At 36.7% G+C, this 25,812-nt stretch overlaps 1 protein-coding gene across 2 annotated transcripts in view; it reads left to right on the top strand.

Moving 5' to 3' along the window:
- Positions 1-25,812, top strand: part of LOC118747658 — a 389,115-nt gene that overhangs the window by 144,582 nt on the left and 218,721 nt on the right. For both annotated transcript variants that reach the window (XM_036481716.1, XM_036481715.1), the window contains exon 2: positions 18,165-18,965. In XM_036481716.1, coding sequence (XP_036337609.1) covers positions 18,350-18,965 — 616 coding nt within the window. In that variant the 5' untranslated portion in view covers positions 18,165-18,349. The remainder of the gene's footprint in view (positions 1-18,164; positions 18,966-25,812) is intronic.

The raw sequence follows: 25,812 nt of genomic DNA, 5'->3' as shown, positions 1-25,812 counted from the left end.
GAGGCCAAACGTCATACAGCTGCCCTTTACATCCAAGGCCGTAGCGGCGGTCAATGTGATTGCCAAGCGCATCTGAGACAGATGTCGCAGCAGAGGCGGAAGGCCGTGGAAATGAGGCTTCTAGAAGCCTTATTCGCGAAAATGGGCGCGGAGCCGAACGTTCCTATGCCGATATTTAATCAGGGTGGTTCAGCACCATTAAAATGATAAGTTGCAAGGATGATCCCTCGTTAGCATAAACCGAAAGACCTCCAAGGCCTATGGGAGGGCGCATCCCTCGATATAGTAGATCGCAGCGAAATTCCATCAATCTCGAAGGCGTGGTTACACATCCCTCACGAGGTGAGACTGGAGATTGCGCTGTGTCTACTGTATAGACAAAACCCCGACATACCGACGGCTGTCTGGCAGGTGTTGAGTATGGCCAAGTCATTGTCACATGAGTGTAGCCAGAAATACATACGCAAGATAAATTATACGGCCGAGGACATACTATATGCTCGTTTCGGTAAGATGGCGTGTGGAGTGGGGTGTAGATAGCGTTTACTTTCGCCTAAAAAAGCGAAACCATGCCGTGCCCATGCTTGAGGCTAGGGAAGTGGATAAGGATCTTGGCATCGAAGAGATCCTACAGTTCTTTCTCAACCTACGCAATGTGGAGACGGGTGAGCTAGACACTGACCCTCCAACCCTGAGAAGGAGCCTAAAAGTAGGTAATGTTTAAGGTCCTTCAAATAAATCTCCACAAAAGTAAAGTAACCTCAGCCGAGCTTCTCCTCAAATTAGAAAGGCTGGCTACGATGCGGCTTCAATCTTTCCACAGTCGACATGACTGGCATTAAATGCGAACGAAGCTTTCGCACAACGAGGAACGGAGAAGTGGTGGCGCAAGGAATGAAACCTAGCCGTAGATCACTAAAATGGTAACAGGAGTGGGTGCCGGGATTTATGGCTCGGAACTGAACGTCAGGCGGATAGTAAGGTTGCCTGATGATTGCAGCACATTTCAATCAGACGTCTTCGCAATGAGGATAACAGCAGAGCTAGCCGACACCGAATTGACAATCAACTCAAAAGTAAACCTATTCGTAAACCGTCAAGCGGCAATTAAGGACAGTTACCTCATACAGTATTTTATCCGTTAAACGCGCCAACAGCCGTGCGTCTTCATACAAGTCGTTTGATGTGGTTTTTGGGCTGGCGGAGTCATCGGATACTTCTTCGAAAATGAGACCAGTAACGCTGTTACGGTGAATGGTAAACGTTATCGTGACAAGATAACAAACTTTTTATGGCCTACATTACATGACATTTGAAGTGCTTTCAACAGGACTGTGCCACTTGGCACACAGCGCATGAAACAATGGCCACGAAAGAACGCCGCCAGGGTCTTGCGATTTGACACAATCGAACTTCTTTCTCTGGGGCTACGTGAGAAGTACGGCCTATGCCAATAAGAACGCAATCATATGCTTTATAAATTATATACTGCTGCTGGAACTAGCTCATCGTGTGTACATAAACGCCATCGACTAGAAAAAATGATGATGAAAAAATCATTTCGACACATTTTGTTTTGTTTTATTTAATGCAATTCGATTAATCCCGAGTGAAAAACAATGTTTATACATTATGCAGCCTGACAATCTTTTATCATTAACATACATACAAATATACATACACATGGATAGACGATGCTTATTTCATAGACGAATGGTCATATCTATGCAATTATATGTTCACCCTAGTTTTCTACCAACTTTCACGAAAAGCATTGCAAACTAATCAAACTATGTATCAAAATATTTATGCAACGTGCTTTTCGCTAATTTTTCGCACCCCAATTTTCGAATATCAAAATTTTTCTCAACTTATTTATTTGTGAATGCACATAAATACGAGTATATCCATACAAAATGATATGAGCATATGTATGTATGTATATTAGTGTATAGTGTTAGATAAATATCGATGTTGCTTTTCCATTTTACTGTCGTTACATACTTGTGCTACATAAATGCATACATACACCTTTGTAGGTACATCAACCAACAGGGGTTGATAATTATTCACCCTCGAAAATAATGTTTACCTCGCTGAATTCGGATTTATTTCGCAAATGCGAAGGTAAACAAAAGTTTTTTTTTTTTAATATTATTTCTATTTGTTCATCAGTAATTGCAATATTTGCTATTTTGATTACGGAGATGGCCGCTAGCAAACAGCTGACATACGCTCGCATAGAAATTGCATCATAAATGAAATTAAATAAAGCGAAGACACGTGAGAGGCACCAAATTACGCACGCAATTCCTTTTTGGTATTACTACATTTATATGCTGTGGTATAAGTCATCAATTATTTAGATAAATAAGGGAAGAATAAATACAAAATAGCAAAAAACTGAGTATTCATTAATTAAAACTGCTACGTCAAATGGAAACGCTGTGGAGGAAATCCTGAAATGATTCCAACGCGTGATCCACCAACAGCTAGAGAATATTTAAAAGAGAGTTGCCACCTATTTACAAAATTAAATTTTATGTAATTAATTACTTCAATATGGATGTCCATCGAAACTGCTTTGAAGATATTTTATTTCTAAGCTGCATGTAGGAGGGTTGCCACCTGTTTTAAATTTTATCTTGAATTAAGGGAATCAGATGATGTAAATATGCAACACAATACGGGTGTCAGACGTTTTAGTTTGAAAATAATTTGACGAAGGTTGCCACCTGTTTACACATGTAGCAGAGTTGCCACCCGTATTAAAATTTAAATGCAACTCGAATAAAGGGAATTAGATAATTTAAATATGTATATTTGGGTGTCACACGAAAAAGGTTTAATAAGGCTTTAGTTTGAAAATATTTTTAATATATGTGACCTGGTCTACGAAAAGGGAGCTTACGTGCGAAAACTAGTTTTCTGTGAAAAAGCTGTTAAAAGTAAGCAACTCGTTTCGTCAGTTTCTCATTATCTCGTTAATTGTACTCCGCGCCGGACGTCCAGTAAGTGTTGTTGTTGGTCCAGTAGGTGTTGTTGTTGGTCGGAATATTATTATAGTTCGTCGTGTAAGTTGCTAGTGTGGAACATTTAAAAAAGTAACACTGAAGAAGTGACGTTTACTGTTTCTATTGATTATCGTCTTCGCATTTCGCATGAAATGAAACATGAGTGTTGATGAGGAGTTCAGTGCCGTATACGGACATGAAAAGGATGATGAAAACGATGATGAAAACTATGAAGAGAGCGATGATGATGAAGACGAAGTATGTGTATCTCAGGCAGAAGATGATACCGAACAAACTTTTGTTAAGATGGACCTGTATGTTGTTGATGTAAAGGAGGAGGAGCTGGTAACAAAATTTCTGTCAAAAGATTGTTGTAATAACGAATGCCATACACTGATACCACGGGAAATGATCGAGAGAACGCGGAACAATTGTTTATCGATCCTGAAATGCCGAAAATTATACAACCAGCCGGTTTATCTTTGGAACGTCAGTGGTACATCTATCACAATCTTCGCAGCTTAGTTTCGGATATATCTAAAGTAGATATTGTGGCTCCATTGCCGAAAGATTTGCCATCGAAGAAACGGAAGGCAAAAACTAGTGAAGATGTTCTCAAACCAGACGAGGAACCAGGTCCATCTTCCTCAGGATCAACACGTAAAAAGATCTCAAGGAAAACGACAACAAAGAAAAATACATAAACTACTCAGCATTATTATTTTTGGCCCATAATACGTTTTTCTAGTGTATAATCATGTCTTTATAGCTTATAATTCAATGTATTTTGTTCATTACCAATAAATTATACTTTGTCGTATTTTTACTCTTCTTTCTCTACATTTTTAGTACACTTCTAAGCAAGTTAGGATTTTCTGCTTTTCACCACGTGAAAAAGCATCTCATCTTCCATCCGAATCAACCGAAAAGTGAAAATTGATTTTTTGACACCTAAGCCCCCTTTCCGTAGACCAGGTCACATATGTATAATATTTTGCCAACTGGTTAAAGAGCTGAACTTATTTAAATTATATAGGATTTACTGTATGAAATATTAAAATATGGGTGTCAAAAGAAGGAGTATTTGGAAATATTTAGCTTGAACATTAAGAATATTAAAAAGGGCTGCCACCTGCAGGTCAAGACGAAGGCGCTGGACTGATCGTTTTTATTTATTTTTTTTTTCTATTCATTGTTATTTTTTTTAATAGAATTAAATTTTTTCATTCATTTGACTAAAATATGTAATTGAATTTTCCCATCTGCATTCTGCTTCATTTAAATGTGTCAAGGAAAAAGGAAATGTGTAAAATATGAAAATTATATATCGCCTTTGGGTACAACAAATGTGCAAATAATTAATTTATATTTTCATTGTCCTACGGACAGCGAATGCACAACAAGGCACAGTTTTTATGTATATGAGCACAAAATTTCCCAGGAGCGTCGAAGCAAACACACGCACATTCCACTTTTACCCTACTCATACATACATACATATATGTACTTAGATATTTCCTGTCTCTCGCCACTTGTTAAACCATAACAACCAACTCTCCCAAAGACTGCTTTATTTCTGTTCTAAATGCCCCACTGTTGGCTAATTAAATTGTCGTAAAAATGAAATGAAACAGGTTATAAAAATTCGCTGCCTATTTTTATGATGCCTTTTTATGCATCTAATGAGTTTTTCTAACGATCTATCTCGCTGCCCAATTCCCAGCTGTTGAAACTTTCTCGTTGTTATTTTTTTTATTTTTATTGTTTGTTGTTTCCACTTCTTTTTATAGCCTTTTATCAAATCAATTTTTATTACATCTAATTTGGTTCAAATTAAAAACAACACAAGCTCATTAAAATTCTGAAACAGCCACAGTTTGTTAACAGTTAAGCAGTTATTCGAAATTTTTATGTGTTTTAGCTGGAAAAAATAATAATTCAAATGACTGTGACTGTCATTTTGTTATGGTCAGTTAGTTATATGAATTTTATCTATTATCTACATATATGTTATGTTTGCTTATGTTTTATTGTCAGATGTGGCTGTATATTTTAAGACCAAAAGTTAAGTGGCTCAATGTTGTTTAATGTGAATTAAATTTTTTCTACTAAAATTGTATTAGAATTTTTTAAACATTTTTTTTAATGGCCGATATTATTCAACAAAAATCGAAATTGCTATTTTCTTGTGTTCGCCAAGCTAATAAATTTTGCTTGTCCTATATTGTGGCATTGGTGAGAAAACATTTGTATCTCGTAAGCGATTACATAAGTACCAAAATTACTACATGTTTCCATTAGTTACGAGTGGCTAGTTGTGCGTACTGCCACCCATTAGGACCAAGGTTTGATCGCGAAAACCTGTATACCCTGTCCTGCTCATTTCTTTTACCACACTGCAGAGGTATCTGCCAAGCTTAGGTCACAGCTATAATTGAGGCAATAAACAAACTCGTAACCGATACAATTGGTAAAGTTTTTCTTTCATTTTAAATGTCAGCCAAGCTCCAACTTGAACTTCGAAGTATATAGTACATAGAAAGTACTGTAACTACCAGAGAGAGAGAATTCAATGGTAAAATATCGGCCGTGGAGTCCGCTGACCCTTGGTAAAAGCTGGATGGTAGCATGCTGGTGAACGAGTCGGACTCGATAGTACTGTTTTTCCAGAATGGCGATACTCCGTGGTTGTGAGTCCGCTAAGACAGTTCTCATCTGCAGTTGATATTGAAAATTAAAGCTGATTGATCACTTTGCGTATAACACGTACTTGTTTTTCAGTCAGCGAATCTATGTATATAGCCCGAAATTGATAAAGGTCAGGCCTATTATTTTGTGCTTAAAACAAAGTTCCGCAGGCAGCAGATGTCCACTCCGCAAAGTTCCTCGGGAGTGTTAATGAAATGCCCGCCGAGGTATTTAAATCTTAGTCTTGCGAATACCGGGCAACTGAAAAGGAAGTGCTGATATGATTCCGCCTCATCGTCCGAACAGCTGCGACAGTACGGATCCGTGATGCGCACTGTGTGGGTTCATGTAGAACAATGTCCGATCACTACACCTGTACGAATAGAGAACTAGCGATTAGCTAGCCGCAGAAGCTCCCTTTACCGCTTGCGGTCAACAACCGACCAGGAAGACCTTGCAAATTCGCATGTCGTGGAGCAGGCAGCAAATTGCCAAAGCAATTCCATTGCCTTCCCTGTCCGAAATTATTTCAAGTAATCACACTACGTCCTGGACCCAAATCAGCTTGATTTGGAAATATTCCGTGGTGATTGAGAGACAGAGAGAAAGGAAGAGAGAGGAGGTCAGGCATTCCGCGACCAATTTCAATTGCACCATTAGCGATCCGATCGCCCTGATTGCCGCTTGGCTATCAGAGTAGTGGATATTTACTTTTCTAATCGGACAAACACTGCTAAGCAGCCAGTCGGATGCTTATTTTATAGCGGACACCTCTGCCTGAAAGAGGCTACAGAAATCCGGCTGCCGGAACATGAGTAAATCGAAAATTCCTGGCAGAAAACAAAACGGATACAGATATCTAGTGGATCTCTACTCTATATACGACCCTTGGAGTGATGTGTGTTGAGAACGATCCAATCGGATCTATCCTTGGAAGGCTTCGATACATTTCTTTCGGTAAGAAGTCGAGAATTTTGAGAACTATCGAATGCTGGTACGCCGGGTTGAAAGATAACCCAGAGAGGCAGAAATAACAAGTGAAACGCCCCCTTATCTAGGAAAGCTGGGTATAAGACACTTTATATCTCCTGGTGAATATTACGAGTGCCGTAACTAATAGCCGACTAAATTGTGACCCTGCATAAGATCGCACAGAGTGTCCAAGAACTAGCCTTTACCGATGAGTGCCACGTCGTCCGCGTAGGCAATAACCCGGCATCCTCCCTTTTTCAACTCCTCCAGGATGTGTATTTAAAGTTAACATGCATGGAATTCGTTTAGTTATTATTTATTTTGGACGAATGCGAAAAAAACTAACAAAACCTTTGAGGCAATAAGTTTTTCTTCTAGCAAAATCGTAAAAAAAATCTCTATTTATACTGACTTACACGACAAAATATCGCAACAACGAAAACTAAATTGCAGCTATTTCATAAGCAAAATTTCTATTTTTTTTGCAATTAATAAGAATTAGTCATCATTAATTACCACTGCATATTCCTATCTAATCAAGTCTTCTATATCCATACATACATTTTTACTTGTTCACGGCCCACTCTTGCTTTGCACCACTTGCCTCACTTCGCATATCTTGCTACTTTTGCGATTAAGATCGCTTTGCCACACAGCTGAAATAAATCGAACAATGACGGATATGGTGAACCAGTTAAACTGAATTACGACAAATACTCTCGTACCAAACAGCGCCAATGCAACAATAATGACTACCAATATGAATGGATTGTGCAGTTGGCAACTAACTGACGGCTAGGAAGTCCACACATACTCGTACATACATACGTGCAGCCAATTAAAATAAAACTAAACGTTGAGGTAGTCATTCAATTAGCAATAAATTTTCCAATAGTAAAATTTACTTTGCTTTTTAAAATTTATGACACTATTTATGGATTTTATCGCCAAATAAAATCGTTACAACAACAATTACCGTAAATGTGGCGGTAAATGCGAGGAGTGCATAGAGCTAAAAGGTGGATTAAAGTGGCCCCTATTCTAGTTGAGCTTTGTGGAAAACTTCTCTGAATGGATGTGTATAAATACATTTGTTTGAAGGATAATAGAGAATGTAATTATTGAAGACAAAAAAAAATGGGCGCAGAATACCAATACCGGTAATTGCAGCAATACACATACATACTAGTACTACTAGCAGGCTCTTAGGGATGCTGGGCCAACATCAAAACGACCTACAAAGGACGTGCGATAAATTATGAAGCAGTGGCGAGTGGCGGCCACCCGGTCGTCGGGCACCTTTGGCCTGTATTGTGCCACAATCGCACATGACTTTTGTGGCAGGCAAAACTTGCAAATCGTGTTTGTTCCAGCGCTTACATACACACTGACATACAGACATACATATGTATGTATATGCAAAGCTGGCATTAAACACTCCATAAAGTGAAAAGAGGAGCGGATAGGCAGAAGAACAGATCAGCGAAAAACAAAAGCTCTTCATGCCGAGCAATCACTAAAAAAAAAAGTATCATCAAAAGTGAGATAATCGGCGGCCAAAGCATAACCACAAGGCGTTCAGCCCAACAGCACAAAAACAAAAACAAAAAACAAAAAAATAACAAAACCAAATCAAGTCACAGAGGCGCAGCAATAGGCTGACACAAAGCTGGCAACATGAGCCGGCGCAGCAATCCAGGCATGCCGCTGTTGCTCGCGCAAAAGACAATCAGCCAACAAAATGAGTAATTTTCTGTTGCAAATAAGACAAAAAAAAACAACAGCCAAGCTGCTGATATTCATTGTTGCCACAAACGGATGAGCGGCAATTGGTTGCGCTGCGCGCGCACAATTCGATGCGGTACAATAGCAGCAACAGCAACAGCAACAACGAAAGCCAATTGCAACAAAGCTGGCCAAATAGCGTCGAATTGCCACCATCGGCCAGCATCGTGCATGCATTGTAGCGCAGTGATCTGCTCCGCTGCTGCCTCCACTGTTTGGCTCTTCTTCAGCATGTTCGACCATTGGAACAGATAAGTAATGCCAATCCAGCGATAGCTGCAATAAAACATAATCACACATGCACCTATACGAGTAGGTATGTATGTACATATGTGTGTATATGTGTCAGCGCATGTAAGAAGCTTTGTCTGCTTTTCTGACACATTCTGACACAATCAACGCTGAACTGCTATTGCCAATTCTGTGCGGCTAAAGGCCAACAGATCATAATGCACACAAGCAGCCATACAAATGTACATACATATATAAAGACTAAGATGCATATGGGGTGTTACATACCAAAACGGACGGGGTTAACACTTCATGTGTTTGATTTGTTTCAAATTTTTAGAGTTGTTGCATAAACATAAATAATAAATAAATATGAAATTTGAGCTTGATTAATACATTTTTAAAAATTTTATAGCACAAAAACAAAAACCGAATCGATTTAATAGTTTTCAAATATCTCGAGAATGAGGTGAAGAAAAAATTTGATAAAAAAATCACACATACACACATAAAAATTCTCTATGAAGAGAAATATTAAAAAAAAAAATTTTTCTTTAAAAATTTATTGATAAAAATGATACTAAAATATAATGGGCTACAAAACTGCATACTCAAAAAAATCTAAAAACAACACACAACAACAATACAAAACATTCATAACTCAAATTATTGTAGAGTGCACCCCATAATACTATACTCAAAAATTGCGCAATACTCAGAGCTACCGTTGTAATTTTTTTTTTTTAATTTTTTTTTGAGATGGCATTTTTTCAAAAATAATTTTTTTTTATCAAAAAATGTGTATGTGAAAAATTTTTCAAGAAAAAAATTTTTTAAATATTTATTTTCATAGAGAATTTTGATGTGTTTATGTATGATTTTTTTTTTAATTTTTTCCTCGCCCCGTTCTCCAGATATTTGGAAAAATATTAAATTGGTTTGTTTTTGTTTTTGTGCTGTAAAGTTTTTAAAAATGTATAAGTCAAGCTCAAATTTCATTTTTATTTATTATTTATATTTATGCATTAACCGTAAAAATTTTAAACAAATCAAACACCCCGTCCGTTTTGATATGGAACACCCCATATACATGCATATGTTTTGTTCATACATACATTTGTATGTGTAATCTGACTGTGGGTATGAAAATGAAATTGAAAACCAACGCCAACTTAACCACTTATGATGAAGACGTGATCACGATCACTGCAGGACAAAGCATAAAAAAAGGTGTACAAAGAAATTTCGCCATGAAATAATAGTTACCTGCAATCGATTGTGGTTAAGCTTAAATCGCTTGTTGTTAGAGCGCAGAGATAGTGTGATATGAGAAGGAACAAACGAAGATAAAATTATGTATCCGAGTACTTGGAATTTCACTTTTTTCCCAAAGCAGCGATCGCTATGATTATTGCTCAACAGAGGTTTATATATTAATTCCACCCAATCTATTAGATTTTCGCTTCAGTTACAGTTTTAAACCATAAAATATGTGGATATTTATGAGAGGGTTTCATAGATAGATTTTCGAATCATACGCTTCCATTTGTGAGATTTGTGCGTAGGTCTTGACTTAACCGATAAAACTTCTCGAGCCAATTATGTTATTACGAATTCGGTTAATCTCATTGTCACAGAGTCCCTTAGTGCTACTAATGATGTGCGAGCCAAAGTATTTCAACCTTAGTGTCGCGAACGCTGGGCACTTAAGGAAGTAGTGCTGAGGTGATTCGAGCTTGTCATCTGCCAGGCAACTGTGACACACGTGATCAGGTTATGTGTTCAGCTTTACTGAATACGAAAACCGATTGTACAGTAACCCTTTAAAACCCCCACCAAGAGTGAGAGCTGTGGATTCTTAAAGGTTAGGAGTTCCCTTGGACGCAAAATGTCCACCCTCGGCTGCAATCGCGCATGTTCCGCGGCACAATCGGGGCAGTCGATATCGAACGCAACTCGAATCGCAACTTGGTTTGGAGATCACGCCATTCTTTAGCGAGTTCGCTTCGTCAATTCCAATTGTATTGGCGAGAAAAGGGCCGTCATTTAATTCAATTTGATTCGAAACATTCGATCTCGAATCGTCCAGTGGTCGTTGAGCTGACGCGATACCTACATATCTATCTAAGAGTGTACCACGGGTACCAATGGTACCTCCAGCCGTCCCATATCCGATGATAACGTTTCAAGGGTACCTTTCCAAGCCAATTCGAATACTGAGCTTAGTGCTGTTGGAAAGTTGTCGACAAAGACCCCTCCACCAACTTTTCCGTTCAGTTTCGATATATCCGTGAAGAAGTTCACTGCTTAACCTCCCAGAAACAGGACTTTACCTAAAAGTAGATAAATGTAAATATTTATTTTTATATGTATACATGTATATATTAAAGAAAGTAAGAAGATCAACTTTCGCTTCGATTCCATATCAACTTCCGGCTTCACATTGAACAAATTTGGCTATAAAAGAAACTATCAGGGCAAGTCTGGCAACTGCTTTTCAACTCACCACAGTTTTTTGAAAGACAAAAAGGTGTAAAATTCTGGCAACTATCTTGAAAGCTCTTTACTGTCTTAGGAAAGACTTATTGCAAGATCTGCTAACGAAGAGGTCTTGTGCTGTTTTCCTTTTAGCATTAATTTTTTTAAGTAAATTAAATAAAAAATATATATATTTTTCTTTTTAAAACGATGAGCATTAATAAATAAAGAAAAATTAAGTTAAAAAAAGAAAAAAATGTAATCAAAAAAGAAGGAAATAGTCCTTTAAAGTTACATAAGATACTTATTTAAAAAAATACAACAAACATAAAAAATTAGAAGTTCCAAAAAACTAAATGAAATAAAAATTTATATATTTTTCTTAAAAAAAAATAATATTTAAAAATTAAATTAACAAAAGAACAACAAATTAAATTTAAAAAAGAAAAAATAAATAAAAAAAATTCTAAATAGTAAATAAAATTTAAAAAATACCTTTCTTTTTTATACTATGAAATCTAAAAAAACATTTAACCAACTAAAAAACTAAAACGAAACTAAACTAAAACTAAAAAAGGAAAAAAATTTCAAAAACGAAAAAAATAAAATAACTTCCTAAAAATTAAATTTAATTAAAAACAAATATCCAAACCATTAAAGAAAACTAAATAAAAGGGAAATTAAATGAAAAAAAGCAAAAATAAATTAAATAAGTTTCTAAAAATTTAATTAGACTAAAAAATATTTCAAAGCAAAAAATCGGAAAAATTTAATTTAAAAAAAATTTAGAATAAAAAGAGATACACGAAAATTCGGCTGCATCAGGGTTTGAACTCGGATTTCTCCATTGGTACGTCTGTGCCTTGCCCACTCGGCCACTCCGACTGTTGCAGTCACGCGAGCTAAATGAAAGCACCTTTTTCCCTTAAAATAGCTTTTTACTACGAGTGGTGAATGAAAGAGCTTTTTTCTAAGACTTTTGTGCTAGAATAACAAAAGTCTTTCGAACTATCTAACCATCTGCCTTGCATTCGTCAAAATGAATATGGCTAATATTTATTAAGTTCAGACAAATTTAATTGAGTCGTATTAAAATGTGTTTAAATATAGGTGATTTTCCCCATTATTTTAAACAAGGTTTTAAACACTTTTTTTAACAAATGTTTTAAACATTGCCAACCCTGTTTGTACCGAATGTACTTTCAAAATAAATAAAGATACGTTTTTCCATCACTACATGTCCCTAATAGAACAGCTGACTCTGTATGAACACCAAATAGTGGAACCTCAAAAGGTTAATCGACCCAATTAAATTTCTGTCTGAACTTAATAAATATCAGCCATTCAGGTGCTGTGGAAGAGCATTTTATTGCTGCTCAAACTCGTAGCTTTCAAGCCGATGTAATAAGATTTGTTTTTCATGAAATATCGTTATATGAATTCTAGGAAAATATTGGAAATATCTACAATATTCAAGAGAAGTTCATAAAATTTAAATGAAGATAATAACGTATCATGAAATGTACTCATACTCGATCATAATATGCACATACATACTTAAGTACTTACAAAAGCTCATTTAAAATAAAATTACATACACCATTTCATTAAACAAAAATTGAAATGGTCAATAAAGTGAACAGCCATTAAATGCCAAATTATCTGCCGACAACAAGCGGCCGCGCCGTGGCTTAAAGAAACGTGGGCGTGCATTACAAGCCAAATCGGTACATGTATGTAGCTTTTGGCTTTTTTTTTATCAGTCACACGCCTAGTTTATGGAGTGCATGAACGGCGGCCAACAACAGGTACCAAAGTATCATGAATTGTTGCCGCCGAAATTGCCACTGCAGTCAACGTCAACGTCAACATCGCCGACGCCGTCAACGCTGCCAAAATGCCAATTTTAATTAAGACTTTGCCAAAAAATTTGTGAAAAATAAGCGTTGTAAAATTGTTACGAGCAAAATAAGCGGCAACATTAGCTGCAACAAGACACGGCGGCTAGCCAATCAGGCGCGCCAAATGTTGTTAGTGCGACAAGTGGTGAATGCAAAACAGTTGCCATCAACAAGTAACAGCCAAAGCAGCTACAATAACAAAAATGTTGTTAGTACTATATGATTTTTATGCCGACAATCAGCAACTACTATGTAGTAAATATGTATGTATGTAAGTATAAGCGCGCTACGTGCAACACACATAAGTATATTTACGGATCGGCTGTCCTACTGGCCGCTTGCCTCTGCCGCACTTTCTGCCTATGTATGTAGCTGATCCGTCAGTTGGCGTTGGTTTAGTCGACCATATATCAACAGGTTATATAAAAATGACGTTAATGAAGCTTGTTAACAAGATTTTGGCCAGTGATTGGCTGCGACCGCACAATAACGGCGGCAGCAGCTGCAGCAAAAATATGAGCCAGCAAAATTTATGCAACAATGTTTTAGTGCTTTGTGAACATATCGGATGAATGAAAAATACAATATGTATACATTTATTTTTGTTTTTGCTTTTGCGCTGTACGTGCGCGTGAAATGTATTTTTTGTATTTTTTTTTTTATTTGTTTTATTTTTTTTTTTGTTGTCCGTCCTTGTGTGCATTACCGAACGCAAATGAGCTGATATCATATTTGGAATATTGAAAATTTGTGCACTCAATCAGGTCATACGCAATGCCAGTTCATTGGGTCAATTAGTGAAGGCTACACAAATCGATTGCAATCAAGCCAAATTACACGCAACGCACCAAAATCATTAATATCATTAAAAAAAAAACCGTAAAAAAAATTTATTACAAAATTACCAGAAATATTCAAATAAATACTTACAAAATTTTTATGTGAAAGTGAACGCTTTTGCGCTTTGAAAACTTTAAAGAAAAGTACTTCAATAATCTTACTATTTTGGTTCATTAAACGCAACGAATTCGAATGCGCGCAAACGATCGCACTACAAACTGGTTAAAGACAATTACGGCCAATAACAAAAACAACAAGAGCTCGCAAATCATTTATCATAATCATTGTGATTGATTCGTCTTAAAAAATTATTGAATAAATGAGGAAATGTGAAGAAATCAGATAAAGAAACACCAACAATCAACTATAGCGTAGCGTAGTATAGCTAAATGGCCTCTGTAGTGGAATGAGTATCAAACAAAAAAAGTTTGTGTGTGTGTGTGTGTGCAACTATAAAATATTGTATGCGGAATGAATATTGGCTGCAAATAAAGACCCGATTCGTTCTGGTCATAAAACACTGAAGTGCTATTTAAGTATGTATGTATGTATGTATATGCGGTACTATGGTGGAGTGTTGAAGTTATGGAGTGAGTGAAGCCATCAAAAGTTGAAGTAAGTAAGTAACCACAGAAAAAGTGGAGTGAGAAAAACAAAATTAAATTGAGAAAATCGAATTTTTACGCTACGATCCAACCGCATTCACTGTAATGATTCGCACAATTATTAGCCGCTGCTTGTAATATAAAATATGTATTACGTATGTTTGTATATACTCAAGTCTATGAATAGGTGTGTTGCAGAAACGCGCTTATACCAGGAGGTGGGCACAACACTTCTTGGCTATTAACGCCATTGACCGCAGAACGAAACCAAAGCACTGGAACGCGGTAAACTGTGGAAATCGGTATGAAGAGGCAGACAGAAATTGTTGTACGTGCTGCGAAAAGTGACGGAACGTGAGACAGGAGCCCAAGCAGAAGTGGGACAGTGCTCTGTATATTAAAGTAGAAATTCGCCAACGTGCAGATTTGTAGTCTTTTACACGGAATCTATGCCGATTATATTCAATTGATTTTAAGGTAGCAAGTTTATGGTATTAACTACATAAATATTTTTAGCTAATGTCTAGTTTTCACTAGCCATTGAAATGGCAAAAAAAAAAACTGTGTGCCATTTTAAAAATGCCAAATTCAAACGATATGAATGAACAATTTTATTATCGTAATGAAAAGTTTTTTTTTTCAATTTTGGTCATTCAGTACCCAGTGAAAATCTGGTATAAGTTTAAAAACATGTGCGTAAGTTACGCCACGAAATTTGAGGAGTTTGTTGACGAATTTTTAGAAGCGATAGCATTCTGTATCGAAAATTTTGCAACTGGTTATTAATTCAACGACTGGCAACGACTCACTGTCGAATAGTTTCACTGGTTAAATTACCTGTTATATGAGCCAATGTTTGAGAGCTCGCATTGTAATGGTGAAGAACGATTCGTTGTCTGCAGTTGTTTTCTCTTATTTGGCCGAAGAAAATCGATGGCGATCAGTTTGGAGTGTTTTGGTATATTATGCCATAGTTCTTCAATCATGCAGCAATGGTAGCTAGACGTTGGCTACTCTACTAGGTCCATAACGAATCATCGTTCTAACTCTTCAGACTCAAGCAATGTAAAAGCAGACGGCGGCGTTGATCCGGGTTAACTCGGACTTAATCCGGATCAACTGCAGTTAGTTCCCGACTTGGTCCGGATCAACGCTGCCGTCTGTTTATGCTTTAAGTCTTATGTATCTGCTCTCACAGGTCAATTCTGGCAAATGTCCTTCAGCTTATTACAGTCTTTCGAAAGATTATAGTCAATTCATTCAATTGTGTATCTTGAAAGCTCTTTTATGTCTTTCAAAAGACTAATTGAAAGATTTTATTACGAGGAAGTTTTAACTGCTGTTCGCCGTTTAGAAAAAAGTTTTTAAAAATTTAAATTTATTTAAAAAAAATATAAAATTGCTTTCTTAAAAAAAAACAATTAAAACTAATAAATTAGCGAAACCTTAATTTAAAAAAAAATATAAAAAAAGTAAAAATAAAAAAAATCTATTTAAAATTAAATCTAATAATTAAATTAGAAAAGGAAAAAATTAATCAAAAAAGAAAAATGTATTTAAAAATTTAATAAAATTAAAATTAAAAAAATATTTTTCATTTTAAATCAAAATCTACAAATTAAAAGAAAATTAAATTTAAAAAGCGACCAGGAAATAAAATTTAAAAGTAACGAATATTTTTTTTTTTAATTTAAAATTTAAAGGAAGATGAAATTAACAAAGGAAAAAAATTTAATAAAAGACAAAAAAATAAATTGAATTTCCAAAAATTTTACGAAATTAAAAAAAAAATATATTAAAGAAAATTTAAACTAAAAACAGAAAAAAACGTATTTAAAAAAATAGTAAAATATGTTTCCAAAAAAAAAGATTCTTCTAACATCTAAAAGTTTAAAGCAAATTTAATTAAGAAAGCAAACAAAATAACACATAACATAAAAGAACACTTAGCATAATAACACATAAAATAAAATAAAAATAATTTTAGTGAAAAATTATTTCCATTCTGTCAGTTTTCATATTAAATTCAAATAAAAATAATAATTATTTTTCAATAAACTGCTTAACAAAGGAAAAAAATAAAAATAATAAAAAATTAATGATATCAAAACAAAAATATTAAAAGGAAATTAAACTGAAAACAGGAAAAAGTTTTATTTAAAAAAGAAAAAAGTAAAGTTAGTTCCTAAAAATTAAATGAAACTAAAAAAATATTATTAAATTTCTACAGATTAAAAGGAAATTAAATTAAGGTATAAAATAAAATAACACATAACGGAATAACACATAAAATAAGTTTATAAAAAGTAAATGAAATTAAACAAGTAACTTTTAAGCAAAAAACAAAACCGACTTCAATTCTCATATAAATATATATATATATTTCATGATTCAATGATCGGATCTAATCCAGGTTAGAATGTAGAATTATCGAAATCGATTGACGTAGTCCAAAGTTCTGCGGTAACATACATAAAAAACACAAAAAAAAATAAAAAATAAAAAATATTCCAACGAACTGATCCTCCTCCTTTTTTGGAAGTCGGTTAAAAATATGTCCATTCTGTCAGTTTTTATATTAAATTCAAATAAAAAAAAATATATTTTTCACTTAAATTGCTTTCGTAAAACTGGCTATAAAACAATAAAATGTAAAAATTAAAAGAAAATTAAATTAAATTAAAATGTAAATCAAAAAAATAAAATAGAGGAATAAATAGTTACAGTACGCCCTTAGTAAAAGCAAACGGTAAAAATTTTTGCAGTTGCGTTGATTAAGGCTTTTGCAGTTACCGAATCACAAAAAGTTCAGCCTGAAATAAAAATTTAACCCGAAAATAAAAGCATCAAAAGTAAAATAATATTGTTCGCGGTAAGACAAAACAAAAGTATTAATTTAATACACTTGAAAATCATTTAATTTGTATACAAAATCGAAATAAGTATACATATTTCTTACTTAATTGGTTTTGAAATATTGGAATATATTCGCTTGTATTTTCGTTGAGGATACATTTTGGTCGACGGTCGACACTCTCAGCTTTTGAAGAGTTAAGGTGTCTTCTACGGAAACCGAGTTTTTTTTCAGCCCATTGGACACAAAAACTAAACGAAATAAAAAATTATGGATAGATGCTTTTAAGTGCAAAATGTTGTTTAAGTTATGGTTAACTTATGGTAAACTTGTGTGTGTTGCTTTAACCGAGTTATTGCCTTTATCAAGTGTCACTTTTACCGAAGGCGTACTGTAGTGCAAAGGCATACTTAAATTCTTTGCAATATTAGACAAATAAATGAAAAACTACATCTGAAGTGTTTGAAGAAAAATCCTGAAAAGCTAAAAAGGAATTCATAAACTTCCCTCAGGCTGGTCAGGGTTAAGAGCTTTTTACAGTAATATTCACTTTTCGGAGGCCTTAAATCAAAAACACCCCAATTTGCAGCTGGAACAAACACCACCATGTGTTGACATTTTAAAAGAAACATTTTATGACCGTTTGTAACGAAGAATAAATATGCCAAGCGTAGTACGTGCTCGTTTTCCATACGTGACCGCACGTACCGTTACAAAATACTTTCCTGTAAACATTTTATAACAAAAACTGTATCAGTAACCTTCCTAAAGCAAGCACATCTTTTTTCTATTGCAGATCCAATCGTTACATCTGCAGCGCACTTAATCAACGACTACAATAACAGCAACAACAAAAAGTTAATCAACGCCACCGCCATCAACTGCCAACTGCCAGTGGCAGCCGCCGCCAACTAGTGACAGCTACTGCCAAAGTAATCCGCTTGGCAACAGCTGTCACCACAGCTCAGCTTAGTACGAAAAATGTTTCCCCGCCTGCCCGGTCCAATTGGAGCGGATATCTTTCTTGGTGCCACCACCACTGTGCGTACGGTGTTTCCCAACTCGCGGCTAGATTCGCTATCTGGTGGCGGCGGCGGCAGCAGCGCGCAGAATGCTCATCATCATCAGCAGCACCACAATCACCAACAGCATTCACACGATGCCTCCTCCGCGTCCTCCTCCTCCTTCTCTGCCTCGGCCACACCATCGCCCGCCTTTGGCAATCAGCTGCTATCGCCATTCGATCCAGCCAACAACAATGATTTCGCAGCCACGGCGTCGATGAATGCGGCTGCCGCTGATGGCAGCAGCATCAGCATCAGCAGTAGTTTCAGTCCGCTGGATGATGGCGCGGCGAGTAATAATTACCTGCCTGAAGACGATGCAGATTGGTGGTCGAATGCCATCGAAGAGGACACTTTCGAATCGCCGCTCGCGTTCGATGCCAGCGAAAATGGACTGTGGAATGGGCGTTTTGTACCGCCACCACCACGCCCACCCTTTCTGGATGATGGCGTCGCTGCGGACGGACTTACCACCTGTGATTTATGTACGTGGGCATGGCAGCGCAATGCCTACTCGCTAGATGGATCGATTGGTGAGTAATCAGCAGATAGCTAACTAAGTACATACATATGTATGTATGTATGGGAGTGTGTTTGTGTACGATCGTGGTAGATACTATAACTATTTATAACAATACCCATAACAATTCTGGCGTTGTCCGAGTGGGCTGACTGCAATGCGTCCTCACTGCCGGCGCTGTTGGGTGGGTTTCGCATTTTTGCTGTCTTAGCGGCAATTTATTGTGGAATGAGGATTTATGAGAGCAGCGAATTGGTACTAGCAAACATTTAAAGCTGTTTATAACGAAGATAAAGCAAGTTCTCCTTTTGGCTCTTCGATCATCTACAGTGGCTAAGTCTAAGCGTTTTATTGGTTTACTTGTCATAACTGTGGCTGATATCTCATCCCTCTTTTTCTATGCTGTTTTGTTCCTTCTTCACTTTTCAATTAAAAACGTCGAATTTTTCTTACTGACTTTGGGCCATTTTCCTCTCTGCTCTGTTTGTTTGGATTTTGTTGCTTGCGCAGTGGACGAGGCCTGCCCACTTGCAGCATCTGTTGAACTGATACCTATTGCAACAACGATCGATGGCGCAATAATTTATCGCTACGATCGCGCCTAGCGATTTATCAAATTTTTATATCTGCTCACAAATGTCTAAACGCATACTGCAGAGAAAATTGATTGCGACGATTGGTGGATGCCAGAAGTTTTCTGGGTATTTGTGTTGCTTTCTTTTGGATTTCGTTGAGAATTTTTTTTAAAGGCAACCTGTGGTTAGCTTAAGTTTCTGTGATTAAGATGTTATATAAAATTGATATATTTTCAGAACTATTCTTAAAAAAATTTTCCCCATTATGGGTGCTCACGTCCTGATTTTGATTCTACAACGACGTACGCCTTCTACCAAGTTCTTTCATAAGGTTCTTGGGTTTGTTGGAAAGACTTTAACCCTTTTAGCACAACCGTCCCTTATAAGGAACAAACTTGTTTATGCCTAAAGCTCTTTTTTTCTTAAATAAGAGGTTTTCTTTATAAAATAACAGTTGTTTTACGAAAAGTATATCATTCTTCTTTAACGCGTTTCTTTTATTATATTTTCGAATTGCAGTTAAAGGTGTTTTTTCCACAAAATTTAAAAGTCGATAGCGAACAGTGTAATATATAGGAAAAAGGTAACTATTTTTCGTTTAGTGTTTGTTATTCATAGTTTAGTATATGAATACCCTAAAATAAAAAAAATTTAAAGTACCAACTTTTAGTTCCACTGTCCAATACAATAGAAGCTGGGTAATGGTGAAACTAAGAGTTTTATATAATTCTTTATTGTATTTTTGAAATCAAGGCCCCAGAATTAGCCGTAGACCTTCCTTGGTGAGGGTATACGTCACTCATTTGTGCAATTACAATATGGTTCGGCTCCCAAATGGGGTAAACTCGGTTTTTGGATACAATGTGTGCCATTTCGTGAAGGCAGTCCCACCCTGGCTTCGTGTGTCTTCGAGGCAAGGGGAGAAGTCATACTGTCAGCATATTGTAATATTGTATTAATAATGTATTGTTTGATAATTGCTCCACTCTCTATATCCTGCCCCAGTCGAAATTCTGCGACTTGAAGCTCGACTGCAAAGTCTCAGTTTCCTATCCACCTGCGCATGGGCAAGGGCCTTCTGGCTTGTATACTATAACTAGAAATCTGCTCCGGCGTCACGATCAGAATTAGAGGCTGATGAGACTATATTTTCGGGGTTAGATCATTTACAATGGATGATGTAATAAAACTTCCAAACCTCCAAAGCCACAAATTTATAAAGACAATGCGGAATTCTTCCTCTTTCTCTACGTTCTTATCATGCCCCTTTTCTACACCAGAGAAGTATTGACTGGAAAAACAGACCAGACGTATCTGGTATTGTTTTCATCGCAACATTGATGTCTCCGCGGACTAGTCGTTAGAGTTTGCTGAGCTTAGCTTGTGTGGACTTTAGCTCTGTTTTCTTTTACTGGACGAGTGCAGCTTAAAATTTTTTCCTCTTTATTAGTTTTTGATTTGAATGGAACAGCTGCATGCAATTGACTGTGTACACATTTCTTCAAATAACCCATCATTGTCCCGCACTGATCATCAAAATTTGCAAACTTCAATTTGAAATACCAAAGGCAGTAATAACACACGAATTAGTAGCCTCACAGCACCGCCATGACTCACAAGTCAGTCGTATGTAGTATTCAAATTAACAGCTGCAATTTTTTTTTTAACAAATGACTTAGCACAGTAATCCTCATAATTTATTCGCGCACATTTGGCAAAGTGTAAGTAAAAAAAAAATGTTATTTAGCCTGTCAGCATAAAAACAAAAAAAAAACATAGAACACAGAAATAAATAAAACGCAACGCTAAAGGACATAGGCATAAGCTTGGCATTAGCAACCCTAAAAAACCAATGGCCGACGCTACTAAAACCCTTCCTTAATTCTCAACAAATAATATTAATTTTAAATGCCCCTCCTCACTCAGAATAACGAACGATTTGCTAGCGCATTAATGCGACGGTGTGTGTGCGTGCGTGTGTGTGTGAGTGCGCGCGTACGTGTTAATCACACACGAACTGATTACATGGAAATCCGTCCAGCTACGCCTTGTCTGCGCCATGCCACCGCTGACGCCACCACACACACACTCATTCAGTCACTCACTCACTCCATCACCAACAGTCAACAATTCCACGTAAATACTACTTAATGACCACCATAGCTGGCTAACGTTCCTCCTTCTCACCTTAGCCCGCTTTCGATTGCTAGTTACTTGATTGCAGGCTAAGTTGGCTGATTGTTGGCGGTCGCTAGTTGTTGGTGGCTGGTGGCTGCCGGTGGCTGCCGGTGGCTGCCGGTCGGCCGGTCAGTGGTGTTGGTGTTGCTGTTGCACGACACATGGGACAGCGGAGCTAAATTGAGTCATTATGTGTTTACAAATTTCGCTACAAGCACACCCACGACACCGCATACTCGCACACACACACACACACACATTTCACACGCCTCACACATACCGCATTATGCCATAACTCTTTCCAACGCGCCACCATCATCGTAACGGTTTGAGTGCGTGTCAGAGTATATTTTTCATAGCCGTTTTCATATTTGATTCCTAATGATGAATCCAAATGAATTCGGTTGGCGCCCCTGCTTCGGTGATTGTGAGTGAGTTGTGGTGGTGCCACAGCGGTGCTGGTGCTGCGCTGCAACATTACCGTGTGTCGTTATCGTTAATCTATTTATGGCCTTCTCATTGTTATGCGAAATGTCGATTTCGTTGGTTTGTTATTGGTGTTGCTAAGTAAAGTTGTCGTGTGTCTGCCAAACTGGACATTCGCATGCCACATATTTAGCATTTGACGTTGGAATGGTGTCAACCAATTTGCAAATTGCGCTCATACACATAAGGAGACAAACAAATATTTCCATATACATACAAGAGTATTTACCGCCTCATTCATTTGGTTGATCATAATGGCATGCATGCATACGTACATAAGTGGTGAGGGAGTCTACAATGCCCTGCAGGGAAATGAATTAGTCTTAAATTGTGTCTCAACAGGAATTGGACTGAGAGCTTCATACGATGGAATCAGGACTGCCAACAGCAGCAGGTCTCAAGTCATTGGAAAGACTCTTCCTAATGCTTCCACGGCAGAAAGGCTAAACTCATAGGGCTGTAGGAAGCGTTGTGTGTCTCATACGAACTAGATACTTGGACAGCAACTTTAAACTACTACAGATTGCTTAATGGAGTTCCATTTTGTTTTAGGTCACCTGAGTTCACACACGCTTTGGGTAGATTTGTACAAATTTAGTCTTAAAAGCCATGAAGGCTTTTACCGAACCCTATTTGAAAATCCCACCAAAGCCGGACAAGGCCTTGGTAATCGAATCTCTAAGGATGAGTAGCTCGTCTCCCAATCATATCTTCTTCTTTGCCGAATTATTCATACCTGTCACCAACAGATTTTTCCGGGCTGGCAGTACTACCTAGAGTATACTCACAACCACAAGTTCGACGAAGATGGACCACGAAACCGTTGACATGTGATTTTAAGTAACTGTTCATAGTCGTCGAAACTATCTACCTTCCGTGAAATTCGTAGCTGATCCTTTACTTGGTGTATCACAAAAGTGCGTTTTATTCAACGACACTTTGGTCATAACTTCACAGCTCGGCTCAATAGAGATTCAATAGAGTTGACTTTCTTTGAAGCAAAGAAGAAATGTCAATCTGCCTTACAGACTTCCAGATTATTGCAATGTTTTTCAGGTTAAGATCTAATAATGGCATATACATACGAAGCTTTATCAAGGAACATTAGTCCATTAGCCACAAGGCTTTCAACTTCAATGGAAGGTATAACGGTTTTTATAGAAGCAAAATCATCAGATTTCTGGGAGACAAATTCTTCGAAAACCTTAACGGCTTAAGCACCGTGGCACTGGAGTGGCTGAGTGGATTCGTCAAAAGAATGAAATTATTTAAGACTCGTATTGATACTGTATAGGAATTATTCAGGGCGTTATAAAGCTAGGCAGTTTGTCTGTCCAACAGTCGAGATATCTAATAAAGCCCTTACTTTATGCAGAGCGGCTCTACAAACTCGCGGCGGGTATTTCTCGAAAAACTGCCGTTAATTTCTTCATAATCCAAGGATCGGATCTAAACCAAATTAGTATGGGACCACCTCGAAGGTGCCACATTTTCTTAAAAAAAAATAATTCTTATACAACTTGGTTAACGTGGTCCAAAGTTATGCGGTAAAATACATTAAAAAAAAATATTTCGACGAATTGATAACCTCCTCCTTCTTTTGAAGTCGGCTAAAAATTAAAAAAAAAAGTTTTCTAACAGCGTAAAACTGTAGGTCCCTCCCCTTTGTGTAACAACATCAAGGCGCTCGCCACAAATTAAGGGAGAAGCTCGGCCAAACACTAACATATTGTGTAAGCGTCAATCTTTTATTATTGTGGCTGCTATTTTTGAGATGATCATATCTCTACATCAGGCTTCTGGCAAATTTGTAAGTATGTCTCATGTAATGTGTTGTGACATATTCATTGTCAATCACTAAACTGTTCTTAAGGTCTCGTAAATTACTACTTTCAACCGAAATGAGGTCACAAAATAACCAAATTAATGTTTAAGAATGATTACCACAAATCAAATTTTGAGCAAGTTGCAGTTGCAACAATAAAAAATTAAGTCTACATCTATGTAAAACAAATCGCCAAACCGTGGCATGCGATTCCAACAGGGTTTCATAGTGCAGATCCACATTCGATTACATACATATGTATGTATGTGCATATGAAATTTAAATACGAATTTCATCGTAAAAAACGACTCTGCCAGGACGTCCTGCTGTTTTCAACAACACACTTCTTCTCTTCCTACAATTTTTCATTTTCTGTTTGCAAACTGGTTGCGGTGATTTTATTTAAATGGTAAACAGAAATATTAACAAGGCAGCAAAAATAAATAAAAAATCAGTACAAAGCGAACTAAAATGACAGGGCGTAGTTTAGCCGTCGGCCATATTAACTGACATCATAATAAATGTCTTAATTTTCTGTTTGAGATTTGAATGCACACATTTTTTTTTTACTCATATGATTACCTCACTCTGCAGAAGCAATTACTTCAGTATTTGTATGCTATACGTATGTATTCAACAGGCAGTTATGCTTTGAGAATTCATTATTTTTAAAATCAAATAAATCAGCGTAGATATAACTTTAAAGTCTTTCAGGAAATTCTAGTTGTAGATTTTATCGGTAAAAAATCGGGTGACAACCTATTCAGACGATGTGTTGCGTCTTGAAACTTATGTTTAAGGGTAGATTTTCCCTAAACTGAGACTCAAGGATACTTAACCATGAAGACTACGCAAATGGGCGGCTAGCACCGTCCTCGACGTCAATCCTTTCAAGATGGAACTGGCCTAGTTATTATTGTGAACTTTTTCACGAATCGATCGAAACTTGGAGTTTTTCAAGCTGAACTTGTCAAGTGTGTGACGCCAGTAAGGGAGGTCAGCATAACTCGCATAGACATGCAGTGATCAGGGCCCAAGCTTCACTGTCGGTGCACTCAAAACTTCTCAGAGGATGCCTGCCCTCCCTCCAAATGCGTCGAAATTTTTTTCTTTCATTGGATTGATTTATATGACTCCCAAGCTGAAGGGACGTTCCGGAAAATTGTATGACTGAATAGATAGGTGGAAAGGATATCCTTGCATCGATACTATTAGGCACCTAGTAGGTCAAGAAGGTAGTTCTTTGAACTGTTGTTCACTCTCTAGAAAATCTATTCAGAACAGTTTTCAATTCGATTTTTTTTTTTTTATCATTAAACTTCTTCGAATTTTGTAAAAAAATTTGCAGAACTTTTTGTCTCCTTTTCAGACTAGTTTTAATTGTTATTTTTTTTCAAGCATTAAACTTTTCTCCTTTTTTGAAAAGTTTTTTTTTTCTAAGCAGAATACAATCGTTGGTGTGGCATTGCCTACCGAGGGGCGGCCGCTATTAGAAAAAAATTTTTGTATTTTATTTTTTGATGTTGGTCGTAAACTATGCTCGAATCTAGGTCCTGCGAAATGCTAGTGCGCACTCCTAACCACTACAACACAGCGGTCGCCTTATTTACTGCATTTAAATAGATTTTCGCATTTTACAAAATATAAATTTCAATAGAAAAGCCAACATTCAAAGTAAACATTTAAAGCAAATGCAATTTAAAGGTAAATTATTAATTAGCCGCAAGGTAAAGTGTATACATACACATTAACAATTAAGAATTTGCATTGCTCATCGCCTTCGCCATCAGTAGCAA

This window comes from Rhagoletis pomonella, unplaced genomic scaffold (assembly GCF_013731165.1).
Source record: "Rhagoletis pomonella isolate Grant_MI unplaced genomic scaffold, Rhpom_1.0 Rhpom_scaffold_00012, whole genome shotgun sequence".
Lineage (NCBI taxonomy): Eukaryota > Metazoa > Arthropoda > Insecta > Diptera > Tephritidae > Rhagoletis > Rhagoletis pomonella.
The sequence above is the reverse complement of the archived record's forward strand: the minus strand, read 5'-3'. Positions and strand labels throughout refer to the sequence as shown.